The 22,330-nt window shown below is 44.2% G+C and overlaps 1 protein-coding gene across 3 annotated transcripts in view; it reads left to right on the top strand.

The window, feature by feature from the left end:
- LCMT1 (leucine carboxyl methyltransferase 1) overlaps positions 1-22,330 on the top strand; it is a 55,082-nt gene that overhangs the window by 282 nt on the left and 32,470 nt on the right. For 2 of the 3 annotated variants that reach the window (XM_081256323.1, XM_081256328.1), the window contains exon 2: positions 20,491-20,582. The exons of the other annotated variant lie outside the window; for it this stretch is intronic. In XM_081256323.1, coding sequence (XP_081112449.1) covers positions 20,491-20,582 — 92 coding nt within the window. The remainder of the gene's footprint in view (positions 1-20,490; positions 20,583-22,330) is intronic. 3 annotated transcript variants of the gene reach the window in all.

Below are 22,330 nucleotides of genomic sequence, written 5' to 3'. Positions count from 1 at the left end.
GTTAGGGGCTGGCATCCCTGGGGGGCTGGGGCCTAGGTGGGAGCCGGGCCTGTGTCTAAGGAATACGCTTTTACGCCAGAAGTTACCCGTCAACTCGTGCGATATCTGTGAAGTGCTCAGAGCAGGCATTCATCTACTTAACTCATAATTATCTAATTTTTGCTGTGGGCCAGGCACGGTACAAGCCCGTGGATACCGTGCCTGGGATACGGCGCTGAACCAGGCAGACGTGGACTTGGCCTTCTCGGAGCCAAAGTCTTGCTGGAAACACACTTGAAGCGAGTAATAACTACAGTTTCGATAGGTTATGGGGAGAAGTGCAGGTTCTCCCTCTTTGGTAGGTTACATTCCATTGGGACTTGGCGTGATCCCCATTGTGCACCTGAAACTCAGGTCAGTTAAGGGGGGAAATGACCTGTTCAGGGTCACATAATATTTGTGTGCAGAGCCAGTATTTTCCAGAGCGCTTTCCTGTGAGCTATTGGAGTCTGCACTTTGCGGGTGTAGTGGGGGCTATGTGGGGGGCCGTTGCGAGCACAGGTATGTGTCACGTACCTGAAAGCATGAAAAAGAAAGCATGAGACTTGAGTGTATGCCACTCATTCATTCATTCAACAAAAATTATTGAGGGAGTTCCGTGGCCGTCCAGTGGTTAGGACACTGCCCTTTCACTGCCAAGGGCGTGGGTTCAGTCCCTGGTCAGGGAACTGAGATCCCACAAGCCTGGCAGCGCGGCCAAAAACAAAAAAACCCCCAAATTATGGAGAGCTTACTTCCTTTTGGCTGGTTGGTGGGTATTCAGTGATTGAGAACACCTGAAGAAGATTGACACGGTGTCTGAACTCACCTCCTAGTTGGAAAAGACAGGAAGCAAATAATTACCCAGGAAGTAATATAATTACAATTTTGTATTTAATGCTGAGAAATACAGTGTGCTATTAGAGTTTGAAATTTAGTTGATAATGTTTGAGCTGAGAACAGATGACTTATAAAAAAAGAAAGAAAATAGGGATATAGGAGGGTGTTCAGGCAGGTCAAGGAAGGAGTATGGACTGTTTGAGGAACTGAATGAATGCCTTGGAAGCTGCGGCCTTGTAGGGACCTGGTGGGGAAAACAAGTTTTGGATTAAGGCTTGAACTTTTTGTAGGTCTTGGAGACTAAGCATAGTGATTCAGAGCATGGACTCTGGAGCCAGACTGTCAAGCTGGGCCATTCACTAGCTGCGTAAACTTGGGCAGGTTACTAAATCACTCTGTGTCTCAGTCTCTTGATCTGTAAAGTGGGGATGAAAATAATACCCACTTCATAGGTGCTTGTAAAGATGAAATGATATTAAATATTAGTAAAGCACTTGGTGTAGTGTCTGGCATGTAGTACGTGTTAGTGGTGGTTGATTAAATAAATAGATAAATACATTCATAAGTATTAAAGGCTTGAAGGCAGTCCCTGGTGAAATTTGTGAACTTAAATGAATTATACCCAACTGTATTTCTTCTCCAGCTTTTGATCTCTATTGACCACATCCGTAGCATTATTGAATTAGAAGCAATTTTTCTCGTATTTGACTGCTGTTTGCTAAGAGAATCAGAAGTGCCATCAGAATTACCAGAGAGAAATAAAATACTTTTCAGTAGCACATTAGGGCCAGGTTTACTTAATATTTATTGGTAATACTTGGCTCATTTAATATTTGTTCGTAACATTTTTGGCCAACTTGCCTACATAAAGCAAATTAGGTACTATATATAAAATAGATAACTTATAAGAACCTGCTGTCTAGCACAGGGAACTCTACTCAATACTTTGTAATGACCTGTATGGGAAAAGAATCTTAAAAAAGAGTAGATATATGTATATGTATAACTGATTCACTTTGCTGTACAGCAGAAACTAACACAACATTGTAAATCAACTACAATAAAAATGAAGAAAATAAAGCAAATTAGCTGGGAAATAGTTCAGGCACAAAAGTACAGAGAAATAGTATAACCAGAGCATGCCTTTCCTTGGCTCTCTGTTGGATAGTTTTTATAATTTCACCTCTTCTCTGCCTCAGTTTCCAGTGCCCTTGGTGTCTTCAGACATCTCAACGTCATAGGGGAAGTTTGGATTTGGAACTGCAGAGAATCTAAGGTAGTAGTTCCCAGCCCAAACTGCACACCAGCATAGCCTTTGGAGCTTTTAAAAGAAACGCAGATACTCAGGGCTGACTCTAGATCCACTGAATCAGAATCTTCTGGGATAGGTTCCCGGGCCGTAAAAACCAGACATGTTTGCCATCTGGATGCATTTCATCAAAGCTTTTTTGCACTGGGTTTTCTCTCGTCTGGAAAAAACATGCAAAGAGATGGTGAGAATCCATAAGTTAATGTTTTAAGATATTTTGCAGGATTTAATGACTTTCAAGTTCTGTTGATACTGTGACCTGCACCTTCACTGTGACATATGAAACCCTTAAGTCTTGTCAAAAAGTCATCTTATTAAATAGAGATTCCTTGTGTGAATTGTGGGCATGTTACTCTCTTTTTGCCTTAGTTTTCTTACCTTTATAATGGGGATAATAATGGTAACTTGCCTTTTAGATGTGAGGATTAAATGAGATAATCCATGCAAAGGTTAGCACAGGATCTGGCACGAAGTGAAGCCTTCAATAAATTCTTATTGTTATTTTGATATTTCCTCCAGTCTGAATATTATTTGTTTGAAGTTACTGAAATAGCTGTGGATCAGGCTGGTTCCTGCCCCCACGAGTTACAGCTGTAAGATCCCTAAAATAATGCTCAAAAAGCCGATTAGCTCCCTAGGGCTCCTACGATTCTGTGATTTCTGTTTTAATTTGCTCCCTCCTTTTGGTTTAGAGCCCTTCTGCAGGTAATAATGCTGTTATCGGTCTCAGAGGGTTGTTGTGAGGCTTAAATGTGGAGTGCTTCCAAGAGTGCTTGGCACACAGTAGATGTTCAAAATTGGTAGTTGTTGTCATCATCACTGTCCCATTGTCACCAAATCATCATCATCATCATCGTCATCACCACAGACTCTATCACTCCTACAGTCCAACAGTTAGAATGCTTCTGATTGGATATATTAGGTTTATGCCTAATAACTCCCATTTGATTCAACAGCTATCTATAGTGCACTTACCAGGATGGCTAACTCACCCCACTCCCCAGTCCTCCTTATCTTCCCCATCATGCTGTGCCCCTACGTCAGTTCCCCACTCTTTTTTACCCTTGATCGCACCCCTCCTGCAGCCCCCACTGTGCCCTCTGAGATTACCACTCCATGATCACCCCCCACCTCTATTTCCTTAGCCTCTCTTTAGTCATTCCCTCCCTCTCTTTGTATTGACGCTGGCCCTTCCCTGGGGATATCCTTTTCTTGAAGCCAAGTCATGCCTCTGTTTTCTCATACCCTGGATATCCTAGAATCAGGAGGATCAAAATTTGTGTCCTCACTGCTCTTTGTCCCCTCACCCCATTTCTTTGAGGCCCACGTCCCCAGCATCCTCTCCTCCATATTACTGTTTTCTACCTTCTGCGGGTTATTCACCTAATTCATTGATGACTTGGGTATCTGGCCCACAGGCCTTCCTCTCTGCCTCAGTTCTTGCCATCATCCTAGTTGACTTCCTAGCGTGCATGTGGAGGACCCAGTGTACACGCGGGAACACTCATTTTCTTGAACACCTCATCTGCAGTGATTACCTCTGCTCATCCACCTCTGTCACCATTCCTGCCACCATCCCCTGGATTTCCATCCCGGTGCTGCATGCACCACCTCACAGACGAACAGTGCAGCGCCCTTCAAACCCAGTCTCTTCTTTCCAGCACGCTTGATCAGTTATTTCTGCGCTGCCCTCAGCATCTTTCTCCTCAGGACCTCCATGGTTTTCTCCAGCCTTTAGACACTTCCCTGTAGGCTGCTACCTCTTAATTGAGCTTCGAGTTCATAGTCCATCCTTCAGTAGTTCTCTTGACAATGGCTTTATTTCCCTTGCCCTTAATCCTAGTAAACCCCGACCCTGGTTGAACCAGACTCTCCGTTTTCACCCGTAATACTGGTGGTAGAAATCACACAGCAGGGTGACTTCGTACTGCTGTGATTTCATGTCAGCCAGCCTCACCTGTGCCCTTGCAGGATCAGCTCATTCCAGCGTGATTCTCTGGCTAGCTCACTTTCCTATTCTCCAGTGTTTTGAGTGTAAAATTCGTAATAAAAATGAAACATTAAAAAGTTGAGGGCTTCCCTGGTGGCGCAGTGGTTGAGAGTCCGCCTGCCGATGCAGGGGACACGGGTTCGTGCCCCGGTCCGGGAAGATCCCACATGCCGCGGAGCGGCTGGGCCCATGAGCCATGGCCGCTGAGCCTGCGCGTCCGGAGCCTGTGCTCCGCAACGGGAGAGGCTACAACAGTGAGAGGCCTGCATACCGCAAAAAAAAAAAAAAAAAAAAAAGTTGATAGAGGGCTTCCCAGGTTGCGCAGTGGTTGAGAGTCCGCCTGCCAGTGCAGGGGACACGGGTTCGTGCCCCGGTCCGGGAAGATCCTACATGCCGCGGAGTGGCTGGGCCCGTGAGCCATGGCTGCTGAGCCTGTGTGTCCGGAGCATGTGCTCCGCAACGGGAGAGGCCACAGTAGTGAGGGGCCCGCGTACCAAAAAAAAGAAGAAAAAGAAATCAGGTCCCACGTGATGGTAATATTTTTAGATTGTGTTGCTTCGTGCAAACCTTTTGGTTGGCTTAAATGTGGCCTGTGGGCAGGGCGGTGACATGAGTGAGGTAACGGGGTCAACAGGAGAGGGCTCCACAGCCATCAAAACTGGGGAGTGGGCTTCCCTGATGGCACAGTGGTTGAGAGTCCGCCTGCTGATGCAGGGGACGCGGGTTCGTGCCCCGGTCCGGGAAGATCCCACATGCCGCGGAGCGGCTGGGCCCGTGAGTCATGGCCGCTGAGCCTGCGCGTCCGGAGCCTGTGCTCCGCAACGGGAGAGGCCACAGCAGTGAGAGGCCTGCGTACCGCAAAAAAAAAAAAAAAAAAGTTGATAGACATTTTATTTTATAGATTTATTTATTTATTTATTTTTGGCTGCGTTGGGTCTTCATTGCTGCCCGCGGGCTTTCTCTAGTTGCAGTGAGCGGGGGCTGCTCTTCGTTGCGGTGCGCGGGCTTCTCATTGCGGTGGCCTCTCTTGTTGCGGAGCACGGGCTCTATGCGCGCGGACTGCAATAGTTGTGGCGCGTGGGCTCAGTAGGTGTGGCTCATGGGCTCTAGAGCGCAGACTAAGTAGTTGTGGCACACGGGCTTAGTTGCTCCGCGGCATGTGGGATCCTCCTGGACCAGGGCTCAAACCCATGTCCCCTGCACTGGCAGGCGGATTCTTAACCACTGTGCCACCAGGGAAGCCCTAGACATTTTATTTTAGAATTGCCTTATTTTCCAGCCAGTGGGAAGTTTTCTTTTTCATCTATGAATTTGAAACTTTAAAGTTATTAATCTTGGGAAAGCGGATGAAAGCCCTGAGTTAAAATAGGAGTCTCTTTTTAAGTTAAGGGAGCTTTGTGGCCTATCCGTGAGGGGTGTTAGAAAGAACTTACAGGATTTGGGCTTCAGTTGGGTAATTTGGGGGAGGGTTCAAGGAAGCAGGATTTGCCTGGGATTCGGTGCTCACAGGAGGCGGGGACAGTTTTGTGATTGGGTAGCTCAGTCTTTTCTAGGAGGAGGTGTGTCTGACTTTTCTAGAGTCAGACACTTTGTGATTCGTAAAGAAGCCACAGTTGCTCATCTCAGCCAGGAGAGAGGAGTGTTTGGGACCCTGTGGCTGGCATGATGACCTTGGTTTTGTCTGTTAGACAAAATTCTGAAGGGGTCCTGTTTTGTCTCAATTCATCGCTCTTGCAGCGCGACCTTGCGCTGCTGGTCCTGCGAGATTGTTTCTGTCCAACAGAAGGACAGCGTGGCTTCTGTGAGCACCAGGCAAGCATCTAACTGCAGAGAAGCCTGGCTCATGGTACCAGGCCAACTCCTAGCGGTCAGCACTGGTTTTCTTATTTTCACAGGGGAGGAGAGGTGAGTCTTAGAAAGACGAATGGGTGTTTACCAGGCAGGAGAAAAGAGCAGGAGCCAAAGAACATAGAGATTGAAGCTCTTAGGGGAAGTGTTAGGGGAACTTGACCTTGGATGGGTGCTGGGTAGCAAGAGTGAATTCTGGAGAGGTTGTCAGAGAACAAAATGGGGAAGGTCCCAAGGGCTTTTAAGTTGGGGAACTGACATGATCTGGGTTTGTGTTTTAGAAAAATCCCCAGCAGCTGTGCAGCAGATGGGCTGGTGACAAAGGGAAAGTCTAGTCCCTTTTCCTTCCCGACGGCCACAGCCCTCGCTCACCTGATCTGTTGCAGCACGTCCTTATTGTTCTGCCTGCTTCTAGTCTGGCCATCTCCCCTGTCCAGGTGTTTATGCCGTGGCCAGGGTGATTTTTTCAGAATCACAGATCTTACCCTGTCTCTTTGCTACTTGAAACTCTTTGATTCTCCGTCAGCCACAAGATGAATAGCGACACACCTCACCTTTCCTGATCTGATCACACTGCCCTGGATCTGATCCTTGCCAGCTGGAAATCTCCATTTGGATTTCTCAGAATGATCTCAAATTCATTATTTCCAAAACTGCGCTCAAGATCACCTTCCCGCATTTTCCTCCACGCCACCCCACCCCCGCAACTCAGTGGGTGATGCCATTGTCCCCTCGGTTAGAGTAAAAAAGGTAGGAGTCATCGTGGAGCTGCCCTTTCACTTACCCCCTGTGTGATCAATCACCCAGACCTTAGATTGTGTCTGCAAAGTGTTTCTGGAATCTACCACCTTTCCTCCACCTCTGCGGCTGCCATCTCAGTGCACACTCAGGTCATCCGTGGTCTGAGCCGTGACACTCATCTGCCAGCTGAGCTCCCCAGTCATGCTTACCTCCCCAAGTCCAGTTCTCACACTGAAGCCAGAGGTTTGCAAAAGGCACATGGGACCTTGTCACTCCCTAGTTTAATGGCTTCTTGTTGCTGTTAGAAAAAGAGCGAAGTTTCTCACATGGTCCGCCTGGCCCTGCCTGCTCTGTCTGGCTTCTCCAGTCTTGCTTCCGCCCACTCTTCCCTTCTCGCCACCGTCCTCTCAGTTCCTCAGGCGAGCCCTGTTCCCGTCTTTCCTGGGGCCTTTCAGCAGGCCGTTCCCTCCTGAAATGCTTTCTCCCACCCTTCCTTGTCTGATCAGCTCCATGTCATCCCTCAGACTGATGCCTTCACTTGATATTCGTTATTGAGACCCTGCTCAATTTATGGAGGCCCTGCTCTAGTGTGGATGCAGAAGTGAATGAAACAGACAAAAGCGAAGCTCTCGTGGGGCATGTATTCCAGTGGAGGAAGCAGCCAGGAAGCAAACGAGCAACATATCTGGCACGTGAGATGGTGGGCGATGCTGTAGGAATGTTGGAAGGGCACATGAGCCGGGATGGCCAGGGACAAGAAGGTCAGTGCTGGGGAGGGAGTGAGCCCTGAGGATGGACTTCTGGGGAAGCAATGTCCCAGGCAGAGTACAAAGGCCCTGTGAGGCAGGAGCTGGCCCCGCCTGTCCCAGGAGCTGCAAGGCCGGCTGAGTGAGGGGGAGAGGAGCTCTTTTAAGGACACAGATTTCACTCTGAGTGAGATGGGAGCCACTGGGACTTGGGTTTGAACAGGATCCCTTCAGCGTCTCTGTTGAGAACAGACTGTAGGGGGCAGCATGGAGGCAGGGGGATCTGCTCTCAGAATATCCCAAGTCAGAGATGCTGGGGGCTTGGCTCAGGATGGTAACGGTGGAGGTGCTGGGAATCCGTTAGATTCTGGATACACTGTGAAGGTCAAGCTGATGGAATGTACTGACGGTTGGATGTGCGGTGAGGAGTCAGAGGTGACGCCAAGATTTTTGGCTTATCTCAGGTGTGGCTCCCTCCAGGAGGCCTCTTTGGCCCCTGCAGACAAGACGTAGCCTCTGTTCCGTGTTCTCATAACACTCTGTGCGTCTCCTTTGTGGTCTTCAGCCCAGTTGTAGTTCAGACATGCTGTTTAATGTCTGTCCCTCCGACCAGAATGAAAACAACACAAAGCAGGGACCTGTCTACCTTAGTGCCATTCGCATTGTAGACACACAATAATTATCTGTCGGATGGCTAAATTGATTAGACCCGAATGCAAATGCTCAAGATTATATTTCCTGATGAGGTCTTAAAAATTCTGGTTTTCTGTTTAACTGGTTTTCAGTGGTCCGTATGTGTTAGAAGCCAGACCAGGGGCTGTAAGGCTGAAATTCCACTGTGCAAATAATAGAAGTTCATCTGATTTCTCAACCGAATCGACAGATGTCCCCCGCTACCCCGTCATGAAAGCAGGACACAGGATCACCTCTCAGGAAAGCCAGCGTTTTCCCGAGGGCCCTGGCCTCTCCAGCACACGGATTGCGTCTTCACAGCTATGCCCCAGAGAGCAGGGCTGAGATTCTGATCTGAAATATTTTGAAGGCAGGTGCCAAGGTACCTCCCACTCCCAGAGAAGACATGTCACTTTAGAACTAGAACATACTGTGGAGGATACATTAGCTGCCAACCTTGCCCATCAAAAAGGTCAAATAAACTGTGGATGTTTTATCGCCCCCATTTTTTTTTTAATAAAAGGAAAACATTAGATTTTGGAAAACATTTGTGAAAGGTAGTGATCTTAGATCTCAAATAGTAATATCACAGCTTTTTTTTTTCCCCCTCTCTTAAAAGCTTAATTTTTTAAATGAGAAAGGTGAATACAGTTGACTCTTGAGCAAGATGGGTTTGAACTGCACAGGTCCACTTATGCAGGGAGAGTGTTTTTTCATTAAATACAGCTCTACACGATCCAAAGTTGTCACATCTGCAGATGCGGAACCGAGGATACAGAGGGCCACCTGTAAAGGGGGTCAGCACCCCTAACCTCCACGTTGTTCGGGGGTCAACTGTACTTTTTCCCCACTCAAGAGCCTACTATGAACATATTGTACATGTAATTTCACCCAGATCTGCCTCATTCTTTTTATTGGCTGCACAGTATTCTGCAGTGTGGTTGTACCTTATTTGACTGTTCTTCTTTTGGTCAACATTTAGGTGGGTATGATTTTGCTCTTAAAATCGTGCTGTGATGAGCATCTTTGCACACTTGTTTGAGTTTTCCCTTGAGACAGATTTCAGGGGAGAAGCTTCTGCAAGATGGTCCTCCAAGGGGGTGATAATCCATTTCCATTCTTATCTATGGTGAACGGAGATGCTAATCATGGAACATTCTCAGTCTCTTAGATTGTTCACCAACTGGCAGGTGGAAGATAACACCTGTTCTTAATTTGTACTCCTAAAATCATGACTAAGACTGAGCATTTTTTGTCTGCTCACACACTCATTGATATTTTCTGTGTGAATCCTCTCTCCCATGTTGCTGTCCTACTGGGTTGTTGTCTTTTTCTTGTTCGGTTATTTGTATTTTTATTATTGATTTGTAAGAACCTTTTGTATCTGGAATAGTAATCCTTTGCCTTGGTATTTGTTGCAGCATTTTCTCTCAAGCTGTTGCTTGTCTTTCAGTATAGCTTGTACTGTACATTTCATAATACAGAAATGGTGACGCTTTAGGGTATAGAATCTGATAATCTAACTTTATGGCTTGTGGTTTTTGGGTAAAGCTTTGAAAGGCCATTCTCAATCTTTATAACATTTTCTTTTAGCACTTCTATGGTTTTGGCTTTTATGCTTAGATCATTCATCTATATTTATTATTTTGGACGTTATAAGGTAGCAGTTTTAACTTAATTTTGTCTCAAATTATTAGCCATTTGTTCCTACATCATCTATTGAATGGTCTTATTTTCCCCATTGATTTGAAATGTCACTTGTATACTAAATTCTTATATATACTTTAACACAGCAGTGCATATATCATTCTTTTTTTTAATTGAAGTATAGTTGATTTACAATATTGTGTTAGTTTCAGGTGTACAGCACAGTGATTCAGTTATACATATATATGTATATATATATATATATATCTATATTCTTCTTCAGAGTCTCTTTCCTTATAGGTTATTACAAAACATCGAGTATAGTTCCCTGTGCTTTACAGTAGGTCCTTGGTTGTCATTTCTTGACTTCCAGTTGAAATCGCTTTTTTTTTTTTTTTTCCATTTTGATGTCTGAAAACTTTCAACTCACAAAGTTACTCAGCTGTGAATTGATTCAGAGCTCCCACAGCTTGCTTCACAGGGTGAGGATAGGTTTGTAGCAGGGTTATCAGAATTTTTTTAGTCTGTTTGAGCAGCTGTGCTCCAGGAAGAAAGAAAAGGAAGGGATACTAGCAAGAGACATGTATGTGTCTGAATCTGTCCATTTTTGTCAGGAAAGCAGTAGCTTTTTGGGAAGCCCAACCCTGTAGACTTCTGTGTACTTCTCATTAGCCATCATTAGGACACATGGCTCCACTCCTGGGTGCAGGAAAGTGTGGGGAGGTAAGAATTTCTAATAGGGCAGATTGATGCCTCAAACAAAATTGGGGTCCTCTTAGGAAGAAAGGGTGAATGGATATTGGAAAGGGAACTTGGAGGATTTGCTATATCCCTCACCTTTTTTTTTTTCCTTCTAGAATTTCCTCAGGTATTCTTAAGAGAGAAGGGGAATGGGGAGAGGGAGATGATTTATACAGAATAAAATGTTCAGTTTGATGAGTGTTGATAGTTGCATATATCTGTGTACCACCACCTGAAACAAGATACAAAATATTTCTGAAACTCCAGAAAGTTCCCTTGTCTCTAGTTAGTCTCCTTACCACTCCCCCGCCCCCCAGCAACCATTTGCTGTTTCGGGCTACCATAGGTTTGCCTATTCTTGAATGTCATATAAACAGAATCATACAGTATGCATTCTTTTTGTGTCTTCTTTCACCCAAGATGTTCTTTGAGATTCATCCATGTTGTACACGTTGTCAAAGATAAACACCCGTTGTCACAGATAAAGCCGGATGCTAAAGTGGTAACATCAGCTTTTAATCAGTAATAACTATTGCAACAGGGAAAAGAATCCAGCATGAACTAAACTCAACTCTGATTTGTACAGAGGGTGTTTTAAAGGGCAAATGAGGGAGGAAGGAGGGGGCCAAGCAGGGATTCAGTAGAATCAGAGAAAAAATTACAGAAAATGGGAAAAGGGGGTGTTGGTGTCCAGCAGAAACCATCTGGATTTGCTAGCTGGGAGACAGGGAGGCCCTATCTTTAGGTGTTGCCTGGAACCAACAGTAAGTTCTTTTGGCAGCCTTGAGTTTTCTCAGGCAGGCATGCTAAGGCGGACTAGAGACACCCTAGCGGTGTGGCCTTGAGCTGTTAGGAACTATGTTAATGTTTGCTCAGGTCTTTATATTATAGGCCAAGGTTGATGCCTAGTAGAGGAGGTCTCAGAGGAGCCTGGCTAGAGTTTGGTCAAGGAGAGGAGCTTTCTCAGGGTAAAATAGTTTGCTCCTTTTTGTGTTGTATGAATGTACCACGATTTGTTCATCCATTCACCTGATGATGGACATTTGAGTCGTATCTAGTTTTTGGCCATGGTGAATAGGCTGCAATGAATGTTCTTTTATACGCCTGAAATTTTTCTTGGATAAATATCTAGGAGTAGAATTGCTTAGTCACAGGGTGGGCATGCATTTAACTGCCAGACTAATTTCTAAAGTGGTTTATCAGATTACACTTCCCACCAGCAATGTATCAAAACTCCAGTTGCTCCATATCCTTGTTAAACATTCAGTATTGTTAGTGAGTGTGAAATAGCATCTCATTAAGGTCTGAAATGGCATTTCCCTGGTGACAGATGTATACTTATTGTGTGCTTATTGGCCATTCCTGCATCTTCTTTTGTGAATTGTCTGTTCAAGCCCTTGCCCATTTTCACTAACGATAATGTTGATTTTGACTTGTTGGAGTTCATTATATATTCTGTATAGGAATTGTTTGTCAGATAGATGTGTTATAAATGTACGTACACATACAGGAAAGTGAAAATTTTAAATATTATTTACAATAACATTAAAAAACCAACTGTCTAAATCCCAGTCAAAACCCTAGCCATCTTTTTTGAAGAAATTAACAATTGATTCTAAAATGTATATGGAAACACAAAAAATCTAGACTAGCCCAAAAAAATCTTCAAAAGAAGAGTGAAGTTGGGGAACTTACACTGCTTAATCTACTGAATTTTAATACCCACTGTTAAGCTACAGTGATCAAAACAATGTGGTCTTTGCATAAAGGTAGAAAAATAGATCAATGAAACAGAAATAGACCTATACCGGTGCTGTAAGTTGATTTTTGCCCCGAGTACCAAGGCAGTTCAGTGGGGAAAAGTAAAGTCTTTTTAACCAATAATTCTGGATCAACTGGATATTCAAGTGGAAACAGAATGAACACTGACCTCCTTCTGTACACACATACTAATTTGGGATGGACCATAAACCTAAATATGAAAGCTAGAACCGTAAAGCTTCTGTATGAAAACATAGGGGAATACCTTGGCAGCCTTGGGTAGGTAAATATTTAGTATGTAGAACACAAAAAGTCCTAACTACAAAAGATAAAGAGATAAACTGAGAAAATGAACAGGCAAGCCTCAGACTGGAGAAAATATTCAGAATACAGGTTCTTTTTTTTTTTTTTTTTTTAATGTGGTACGCGGGCCTCTCACTGTTGTGGCCTCTCCCATTGCGGAGCACAGGCTCCGGACGCGCAGGCTCAGCGGCCATGGCTCACGGGCCCAGCCGCTCCGTGGCATGTGGGATCCCCCCGGACCAGGGCACGAACCCGTGTCCCCTGCATTGGCAGGCAGACTCTCAACCACTGCGCCACCAGGGAAGCCCCAGAATACAGGTTCTTAAATGTTTTATTTTTTTCAAAAGTACATCAGCATTATTCAGGTCCATGGCATCCTGTTACTGTGTTCTGTATTAATTTTATTAATTACATTTTCTGTTTTTTTGGTTAAAAAGTTAGATATGGGACATTGTACCAAGGGGACTGATTTGATTCTTCTACTTACTTCACTCTCTGTGAATGTAGGTTCCTTTTCCGTTTGCGCTTTGCCCACTATTCAGTGACTGCTTACAAGACAGACAGTAGATTGTAGATCATATTACTTGTAAAGTAATTAGATGTTAGATGAAGCCAAAAGGCAATACCAGTAGTCTCCTTTGGGAGGAAACTAGCCTGTGAGTCTTCTTAGTTATTCAGGCCCAGTTTTTTAGATGATTGAACACTTAAGGTCTGCCGATCTGCTTAGGAAAACAAAAAGAAGCTTTCAAGAGCTCCCAAGAAAGGAAGCAAATCCAGACTCTGTTTAGGTACAGAGTCTATTGCCCTTAAGACTTTGCTTCCTATCTTCCATTTATAAACCAAGAATAAAACCAACAGGAAATAGAAACCAAAAATTGAAACTAAAAGGTGTAGAAGAACAACAATAAAATTAAAAATTAGAGGACCACAAGAAGTATGCAGTTAAAATCCCAAACTTGAAAATTAGTGCTGAGAATATTCAGTTGATTTTTGCAATTGCATATATATGGATTTACATACATACAGATACATATGTATCTATAAGCAGCTAAACAATACACACACACACACACACACACACACACACGCGCGCGCGCGCGCGATAGATATATATCATTTAAGCACTGAAGTGTTGGGTGAGGGATCTAAATCCAGGTGGGTAGGTAGGTTTGTAAAGCAGTCAAATTAATTTCCCTAAAGGTTCCACAGCTCGGGCAAACTACTTTAGGGTTGTTACAAGGGCTCAATGTGTTCCTATTTGTCAAGCATTTGAATGATGCTTGGCACCGCGGTAAGCACGCAGTCAGTGTCCAGGAGAAGTGAAACAAACCAGCCCCAGCCTTTACTCTCATAGTCAGGGAGACAGGGAGGGCCTTTCCCAGTCCCTGAATCCTCAGATGAAGAAATGCCTATTGGATGGTGTTTCACAACTTCACATGAATTTCCCATTGTTACAGCTGATACTTATGCAAATAGGACAGAATCAGTAAATGTCTCTTTAATGAATTGGTGGTTGGGCCAGATCACTGTTTCCCATGAGAGGAATGTGAGATGGTTTTAGGCGGTACACAGATAGATGTTTTAAATGTTAATGGTTAGGTATTCGTTACAGTGTGTGTTAGAAGAAAATATTAGGTAACACATCAGACCTGAGTACTAAGAAAATTGAGTTTATTTAAAGACATATTACATTGGGAAGGAGGGGGCAGGGGAGGGAAGGATTGGGAGTTTGGGGTTAGCAGATGCAAACTATTATATATAGGATGGTTAAACAACAAGGTTTTGCTGTAGAGCACAGGGAACTATATTCAATATCCTGTGATAAACCATAGTGGACAAGAATATGAAAAAAATATATATATGTATAACAGTCATTTTGCTGTACAGCAGAAGTTAACACATTGTAAATCAACTACACTTCAATGAAATAAATGTTAAAAAAAGACATTACTTTGAACAAGTGGTATGTGAGTGTCATGAACATTTTGAAAGCAGTAGTGATTGAATGAAGATTGAGTGAATCTTTCGGGTCTTTCCAGATCTGAGATTTTTGATTCTTTGATTCTGGGTTTGAAACATGAAATCAAGATATTCAAATGAAAGGGATGTTCTCTGGATTTGGGAAGCAGAGGACGATCGTGGAAGTGACAGAACTGGGTGCACAGTATTGGGGTGTGCAGATAACCACTATTAACATTTTGGTATCTACTCCGGGCAGTCTTTATATATATGTGTACGTTCATTCTAACAAACTTGGGAATGTCCTGTCCATATAATCTTGTGGCCTGTTTTGTCGACCTGATACTATAACTCCAGGTACAGCGTTCTTGTAAAAAAAAAAAAAAAAAATCTTTGTGTTCATTCTTGGTTATTTCCTAAGGATAAAATCCCAGAAGTGGGACTGTTTGGCTATTGTGTTCGCACGTTATTCTGGCTTCTTATACCTGTTGCCACAGTGCCTTGAAGCATGACCGTGCCAGTTTCCAGTTTGGACATTGGTGCTCCAGGGCCCTCTTCCTCATTCCTCTCCAAAGCCAGGTTCTATTAAAAAACAGTTTTATTGCTGATTTGATAAGAGCAGTACTGCTCTCTTGTTTTTGCTTTCATTTTCATTTTGCTTTTTTAAAAAAATCATTGATAAGGCTGAGCTTTTTGTATGTTCATTGGTCAGTTTTTCTTCTTTTGTGAATGGTTCATTTTTGTCCTTTACCCATTCTTTTTCTTCTGGAATATTAGTTTTTTCCCATATTAATTTATGAGTCCTTTATATTGTAAGGATATTAGCACTCTGTGACCTGTTACAAATATTTTTCCTAGTGTAATATTTGCCTTGTATGTTTGTTTATGAAATCCAAACTTACTGTTGCTCTTGTTGTGAAGACAATACTATCTTTTTGATGGAAATAATTAATTTAGTTTAAAAAGAAATAGAATAACATCATTTAAAAATGGCAGATATTGGGCCTTCCCTGGTGGTCCAGTGGTTAGGACTTTACGCTTCAACTGCAGGGGGCGCGGGTTTGATCCCTGGTCGGGGAACTAAGATTCCACATGCCGTGTAGCACAGCCAAAAAAAAAAAAAAAGGCAAATATTCCTCCCCTGTTAGCTATTCCGTTGCTAAATGTTGACATCTGGCGAGTCCCTTGTCATCATAGGCAATGGTGGTTCCTCATAGTTCTATACTATTTTTTAAAATTGAAGTATAGTTGATTTACAATATTGTGTTAGTTTCAGGTGTACAACAAATTGATTTCAGTTATGTAGATGTGACAATACTATCTGAGCCATTTTGTGGCACACATGGTATTGCATTTTAACTTCTCTGAAATCAGATGTGACTTACTCTCAATGTGTCCTGCAGACACTGTCAAGTCTGTTAGAGGTGTCCTTACCTGTGCAAGCAGGCATGGAGGTTATTTCTGCTGGTATGGCATGGTTGGGCAGCTGTGACCACAGTCCCTGGTGCTTTTAGTCTACATACTGTTTAAGGGCCATTTGAAGAAAGAACCCAGATCCTGATTGCTGTTGAAAATCATCCCTTGATACCTTCTAATGAGATCAAGAAAGAGCCAGTATCAAAACTTCCAGGGTGAGGGTTAGCTGCTTGGAAGAAAATCTCAGAGAGGATGGTGGAGATCTGTTAAGGAATGTATCCTCGCCAACGCCCTTGGCACGGAGGTTGATATTGTGTCGAAAGGCACAGACATCCTGAACGTGAAGTCTTAGCAGCTTACTTCACTCACCTTTTCCTTTTTCTGTCTCTACAAGAGAGAGAGATGATGACACTCTGTCCCAATGAAGGAGCTTTTTCAGTAACCACAAAATTAAAATTCTAAGCGATAAGAAAAACATTAACTCATTGGCAGTGTTTTTTAACTTCTTTTTTCTTTATTTTCTTTATTTATATTTTTTGGCCGCGTTGGGTCTTCGTTGCTGCGCGTGGGCTTTCTCTAGTTGCGGCGAGCAGGGGCTACCCTTCCTTGTGGTGTGAAGGCTTCTCATTGCGGTGGCTTCTCTTGTTGTGGAGTGCGGCCTCAGTAGTTACGGCACACAGGCTCTAGGGTATGCGGGCTTCAGTAGTTGCGGTGTGTAGGCTCAGTAGTTGTGGCGTGTGGGTTCTAGAGCGCAGGCTCAGTAGTTGTGGCGCATGGGCTTAGTTGTTCCGCGGCATGTGGGATCTTCCCAGACCTCGGATCGAACCCGTGTCCCCTGCATTGGCAGGCGGATTCTTAACCACTGTGCCACCAGGGAAGTCCCTTTAATTTCTTTTTTCAGTCTTACAGTTGGTGGTGTCCTGGATATAATGAAATATAGCCTATGTTTCACGAACCTCTTGCCGTCCCCAGTTCTTCTAATTTACGTTTCAGATGACTGGTTAGTATTCATTGTGTGGATGCACTGTAATCTGCTCGGCTGAATCATGGTGCCCGCCTTCGTTCAGAGCTCCCAGCAGCAATGCCCAGCAGCACCCTCTTCCTTCTTTGCAGCAGTGTGTTGTACATCTTTTTATCTTGGCCACTCTCACAGACAAAGCAGTGAGCCTTTTTCCTCGAAGGCATGGAAACCACTGGCAGTCATCTAGATTTGAGGACTGCAGAGAGACACATGTTGGAAAAATTAAGAAGTAGGAGTCATGGGAACTAGTGATCAGGGGTTCTTGTGTTATGTCCAGGCATCTCCCCAAATGATCGGGGGTCCTTGTGTTATGTCCAGGCATCTCCCCAAATGATCGGGGGTCCTTGTGTTATGTCCAGGCATCTCCCCAAATGATCGGGGGTTCTTGTGTTATGTCCAGGCATCTCCCCAAATGATCGGGGGTTCTTGTGTTATGTCCAGGCATCTCCCCAAATGATCGGGGGTCCTTGTGTTATGTCCAGGCATCTCCCCAAATGATCGGAGGTCCTTGTGTTATGTCCGTGCATCTCCCCAAATGATCGGGGGGTCCTTGTGTTATGTCCAGGCATCTCCCCAAATGATCGGGGGCCCTTGTGTTATGTCCGTGCATCTCCCCACCTTTCTGTACTGCTGTACATCGCTGACCGCGTCCAGTGTGTTGTGGAGATCATCCCAGGCTCCTGCCAGGCCCTGTGTGACCGGAGTCTGCTTCTCTCTCCAACCTCTTCTCCAATTTCTCCTGTTTTCTTACTCTTCTCTGGCCGCCCTGCCTACTTCCTGCTACTAGAACACTCCACGTGCACTCCCACCCCCGAGTGTTTGTATCTGCTGTTCCTCCTACCTGGAATGCCTTTTGCACAGCTGCCTTTCCCTATTTCTCTAGGACTCGACTCAGCCATGCCCTTTAAGAGAGGTCTTCCCTTTCACCTCTAAAGTAGGTCCTCCATCCACCATACCATTATATCCCTCGTTTGTCATAATCTCTGTCTTTGTCTTTGTCCCTTCTCTATTTTGTTCACCACTGTAACCCTATGCCTGGCACTTAGCAGGCACTCTATAAATATTGCTAGACTGAATCAATAATATTAAGTCAACTGATAATGCAGAGTTGGGAGGAATAGAAACTGCTCCTTGTTAGCCGAGAGGGCACTAATAAATCCAACAAGGAGCACTTAGAGGGAGGCAAATTGATCAGCTTTTCACCAGTTCGAGTTTCTTCGCAGTGGGGTGAGTGCCTTCTCTGTGGGGAGTAGTCAACAGTGGCTTCATATTGTCGAAGGGATTCTTGCTCTGGATGTTGGGCTTGACTAAGATCCCTTCCAAGCTCTAAATTGTTCGAGGCGTGTTCTCATCACTGGTCTACCGTCCTTGCTTCAACTGCAGATATGGCTTTTACCACTAGATGGCGCGAGATGATTCCTTTGAAATCAGCGTTCCTCAAACTGCCACCCACAGTGAGAACACACGGCACTTACACCCCCAACACACACTTGAAACAAAAGCTTCACAAAACACTCTTACAATGTGGAATGATGGTGCTATTTTCTGTTTTACTCTGTTCGACTTCATTTTCTAAAAGGGAGATTTGCAAATTATTACATCGATTTTATGATATGAATGGGTCACAACTCATTGTTTGAAAAGCACTATTTTATTTTATTTTATTATTTTATTGGCCGTTCTGTGTGGCTTGCGGGATCTTAGTTCCCTGACCAGGCATTGAACCCTCACCCTCAGCAGTGAAAGCGCAGAGTCCTAACCACTGGACCGCTGGGGAATTCCTGAAAAGCACTATTTTAGACAACTGAGCAAGTTTGTTTGTAAAACTCTGTGGGTCTGCTGTTTTCCTTGGACAGTCTGGGCTTATAGCAAATTGTGTTCCTTAGTACTTTGTGTGTTTCTGTGTTGAGTTGCTGCCTTGAGTAGTTGAACATATGTGCTTTGTTGTGGGTGTCTGTGGATGTGCAAACGTGGATGCGAGAGACTGGAGGAGGCATGTTTGTGCAGAATTCAGCACCTATTGCTGTCAAGGCAGCAGTAAGCCTTGTTGGTAGATATGAAAAAACGGAAAGATGTGATATGTGCTCTGGGAGCTTAGAGCTTAGCTGGGTGACACCACACACACACACACACACACATACACACACAAACACACAAACACCCAGCCACCTTAAGTTTCAGCTTATTTATCAAGCAACATGGAAATGGATGTATTATTCAGGATATCACTTAGGATGCTTAAGACTGCAAGTAACAGAAGCCTGACTCAATTTGACTTAAGTGGTAAAGATGTTTCTTATCTCACTAAGTATTCGTTGCCAGGTAGAGAAGGCTCCAGGCCCACAGGGGTGTGATGTGGCCTTAGGGATCCAGCTTCCTTCCCTGACTTCTCATTTGTCCTAAGGCTGGTTCCACTCATGGTCGCCAGGAGACTTCCAGTGGTAATCAGGGCTTCAGCTCCTAGGCTTGGAACACTACAACTTTAACTGCTTGTAGTGTAGACTGGGTTAGAGAGAGTTTGGGCTACCCTAGCATTTTCCAAGTTATAGCTGTTTTATTTGTTCCTAGTTTCCCCACTGTGACCTCCTTAAGGGACATGAAAGGACAAGTATTTAATACGAAGTCAGGAGAAGTACTTTGGTAGTTGTTAGTGACGTTTGCCAGATATTTCTGGGTCTCCCTTCCCCTGGACACAAAACTTGGTTGAGCAGAGTTATCTGGCTAGCTCTGGCCAGTGAGTTTGCTGAATGAATAATTGGTTGCAGGTCTTCTGTATGAAGTATGAGGTGAGGTTATTTGCTGTTTAGGGTCCTGGGAAAGGAATTAGTGATAAGGGGGAAGAGGTAAGAAATGGTCGTGGTGGGAGATGTGATGGGCAGTGTATGTGAATGCAGAGGTGGATGGATGAAGCTTGTGCTGGAGCATTAAATGTGATTTGGCCTTTTTAAAATTGAAGTATGGTTGATTTATAATGTTGTGTTAATTACTGCTGTACAGCAAAGTGATTCAGTTATACATAGATATACATTCTTTTTTAAAAAATATATTCTTTTCCATTATGGTTTATCACAGGATATGGAATATAGTCTCCTGTGCTCTACAGCAGGACCTTGTTGTTTATACATTCTGTATATAATAGCTTACATCTACTAACCCCAACTTCCCACTCCAGCCCTCCCCCAACCCCCTCCCCCTTGGCAACCACCAGTCTGTTCTCTGTGTCCATGAGTCTGTTTCTGTTTCATAGATAGGTTCATTTGTATCATATTTTTAGATTCCACATATAAGTGATATCATATGGTATTTGTCTTTCTCTTTCTGACTTACTTCACTTAGTATGATGATCTCTAGTTGCATGATTTGGCCTTTTGAGGTCAATAGATTTTCTGTGGCTCCTTGACCTGGTTCCTGGGAACGTGGCCGTGGAACCTGGCCTGAACCTACTCTCTACTCACCTGCTTCCTTTTTCATCTCTCAGGTTTGCAGTGAGCATTGGCTACTGGCAGGACCCTTACATCCAGCATTTGGTGAGACTATCTAAAGAGAGGAAGGCCCCGGAAATTAACAGAGGCAAGTGACCATCTCCCTTCCCGACATCTCATCAGCTGAGAGGCCTGAGGTTTTAGGGATTCATTCTTAAAAAGAGAGTTCCGGGGTGTACTGTCTTCAACAGTGTATGAAAGTGCTCGTTTCCCAACTTCCTCACCAGCACAGTGTATTATGAAACTTTTCATCTTTGTTCACCTGATACGTGAAAAATGGTTTTCACAGTAATATAAAAGCCATTTACATATCTTTTACTGTGAAAGCCATTTATATATCTTTTACTGCGAGCTGTGTGTTCACATAAGGGATTATTTTTGTTGTTGTTGCCCTATTAAAGTGTTAGTAACACTATTAGGTTCTGCAAGTAATTTCCATCAAGGAAGTCAAAGGAGTTGAGACAGGAGTGTGACTTAGTTTCAGTCAGATTGAGAAACTGACCAATGAACGTAATTCTTGTATGTGTGGGGAATCTAGGCCCTAAAGATGGGTTCCATAGGTGGGTTCTAAAAGAAGGGCAAAGGAATTTGTAAATGGTTGTTCCTGAGAAGAAGGACATGGTAGTTACTTTGAGCTGAGGGTGAATCCAGGCATCAGTTAGATTGGGCAAGGCCTGGTTAAGAGGCCTTTCTTAAGCCTCCCTCCGCAACCCTTGAGACAGATTTCCCAACGAATGTTCCAGAGACAGGGACCCACCACAGCAACTGGCCCAGTGCCCCAGGTGGCACGTCAGCCCCCCTTCCTTCTTCCTCTCCTGGTTTGTATCTCTAGATTGGGGACCTCCAGCCCAGTAGGAGAGCGCTTCCCAGATGTCTGTGGTGAAGACATATTTTTTTCTCCCAAGTCAAATCCATTGTGGATGATATTCTGTAACATACAATAAAGATGATTTACTAGGAAAATGAAATGGTAGACACAAGTCCAAATTATTTATTTATTTGTAAGGTAGGGATTATCAAATTGATTATTTTATTTTATTAATTAATTAATTTTTTTGGTGATGCTGCGTGGCATGTGGGACCTTAGGTCCCCGACCAGGGATCGAATCCGTGCACCCTTGCAGTGGAATCGCAGAGTCTTAACCACTGAACCGCTAGGGAGTTTCCCCAAATTATTTATTAACACACTCACCAGACATAAAATTTCTCTGTCAAATGGCAATAAAGTTTCTAAATGCTATTCTCAAATTTCGTTCTTAAAACGGTCACACCTCGGGCTTCCCTGGTGGCGCAGTGGTTGAGAGTCCGCCTGCCGATGCATGGGACATGGGTTTGTGCCCTGGCCCGGGAGGATCCCACATGCAGCGGAGCGGCTGGGCCCATGAGCCATGGCCGCTGAGCCTCTGCATCCGGAGCCTGTGCTCCACAACGGGAGAGGCCATAACAGTGAGAGGCCCGCGTACCACAAAAAAGAAAAACAACAACAACAAAAAAGGTCACACCTTGAGCAACAGGCATTTAGAACAAGACAGACACTGTCTTCCTGTCTCTCTTCTGGGTTTCCCATCTCCTTTGTCCCAGCTCCCCACCCCAGAGCTTAACAAGTCCATTAATTAGGCCACCACTTGCTGGTGTCTCTCCTCCCGCTGTCTCCGATGCGATGCCATTTTATAAACACAGAGGCTCTAACCCAGACAAGACGGAGGTGAAAGGAACAAGATAAGAAGCATGGTTTTCTTTGGTTTGACTGACATTCATCTGCCCATTTCCTGGCCTAAAAATATTATTTCCCACATGCTCTTGCAATTTTGAGTTTTACCAGAGTACTAATTAGCT

The sequence above is a fragment of the Mesoplodon bidens genome (assembly GCF_964165515.1).
Source record: "Mesoplodon bidens genome assembly, chromosome: 15".
In the NCBI taxonomy this organism is placed as follows: Eukaryota; Metazoa; Chordata; class Mammalia; order Artiodactyla; family Ziphiidae; genus Mesoplodon; species Mesoplodon bidens.
Note: the sequence above shows the minus strand (reverse complement) of the source record. Positions and strands in the feature narration are given on the sequence as shown.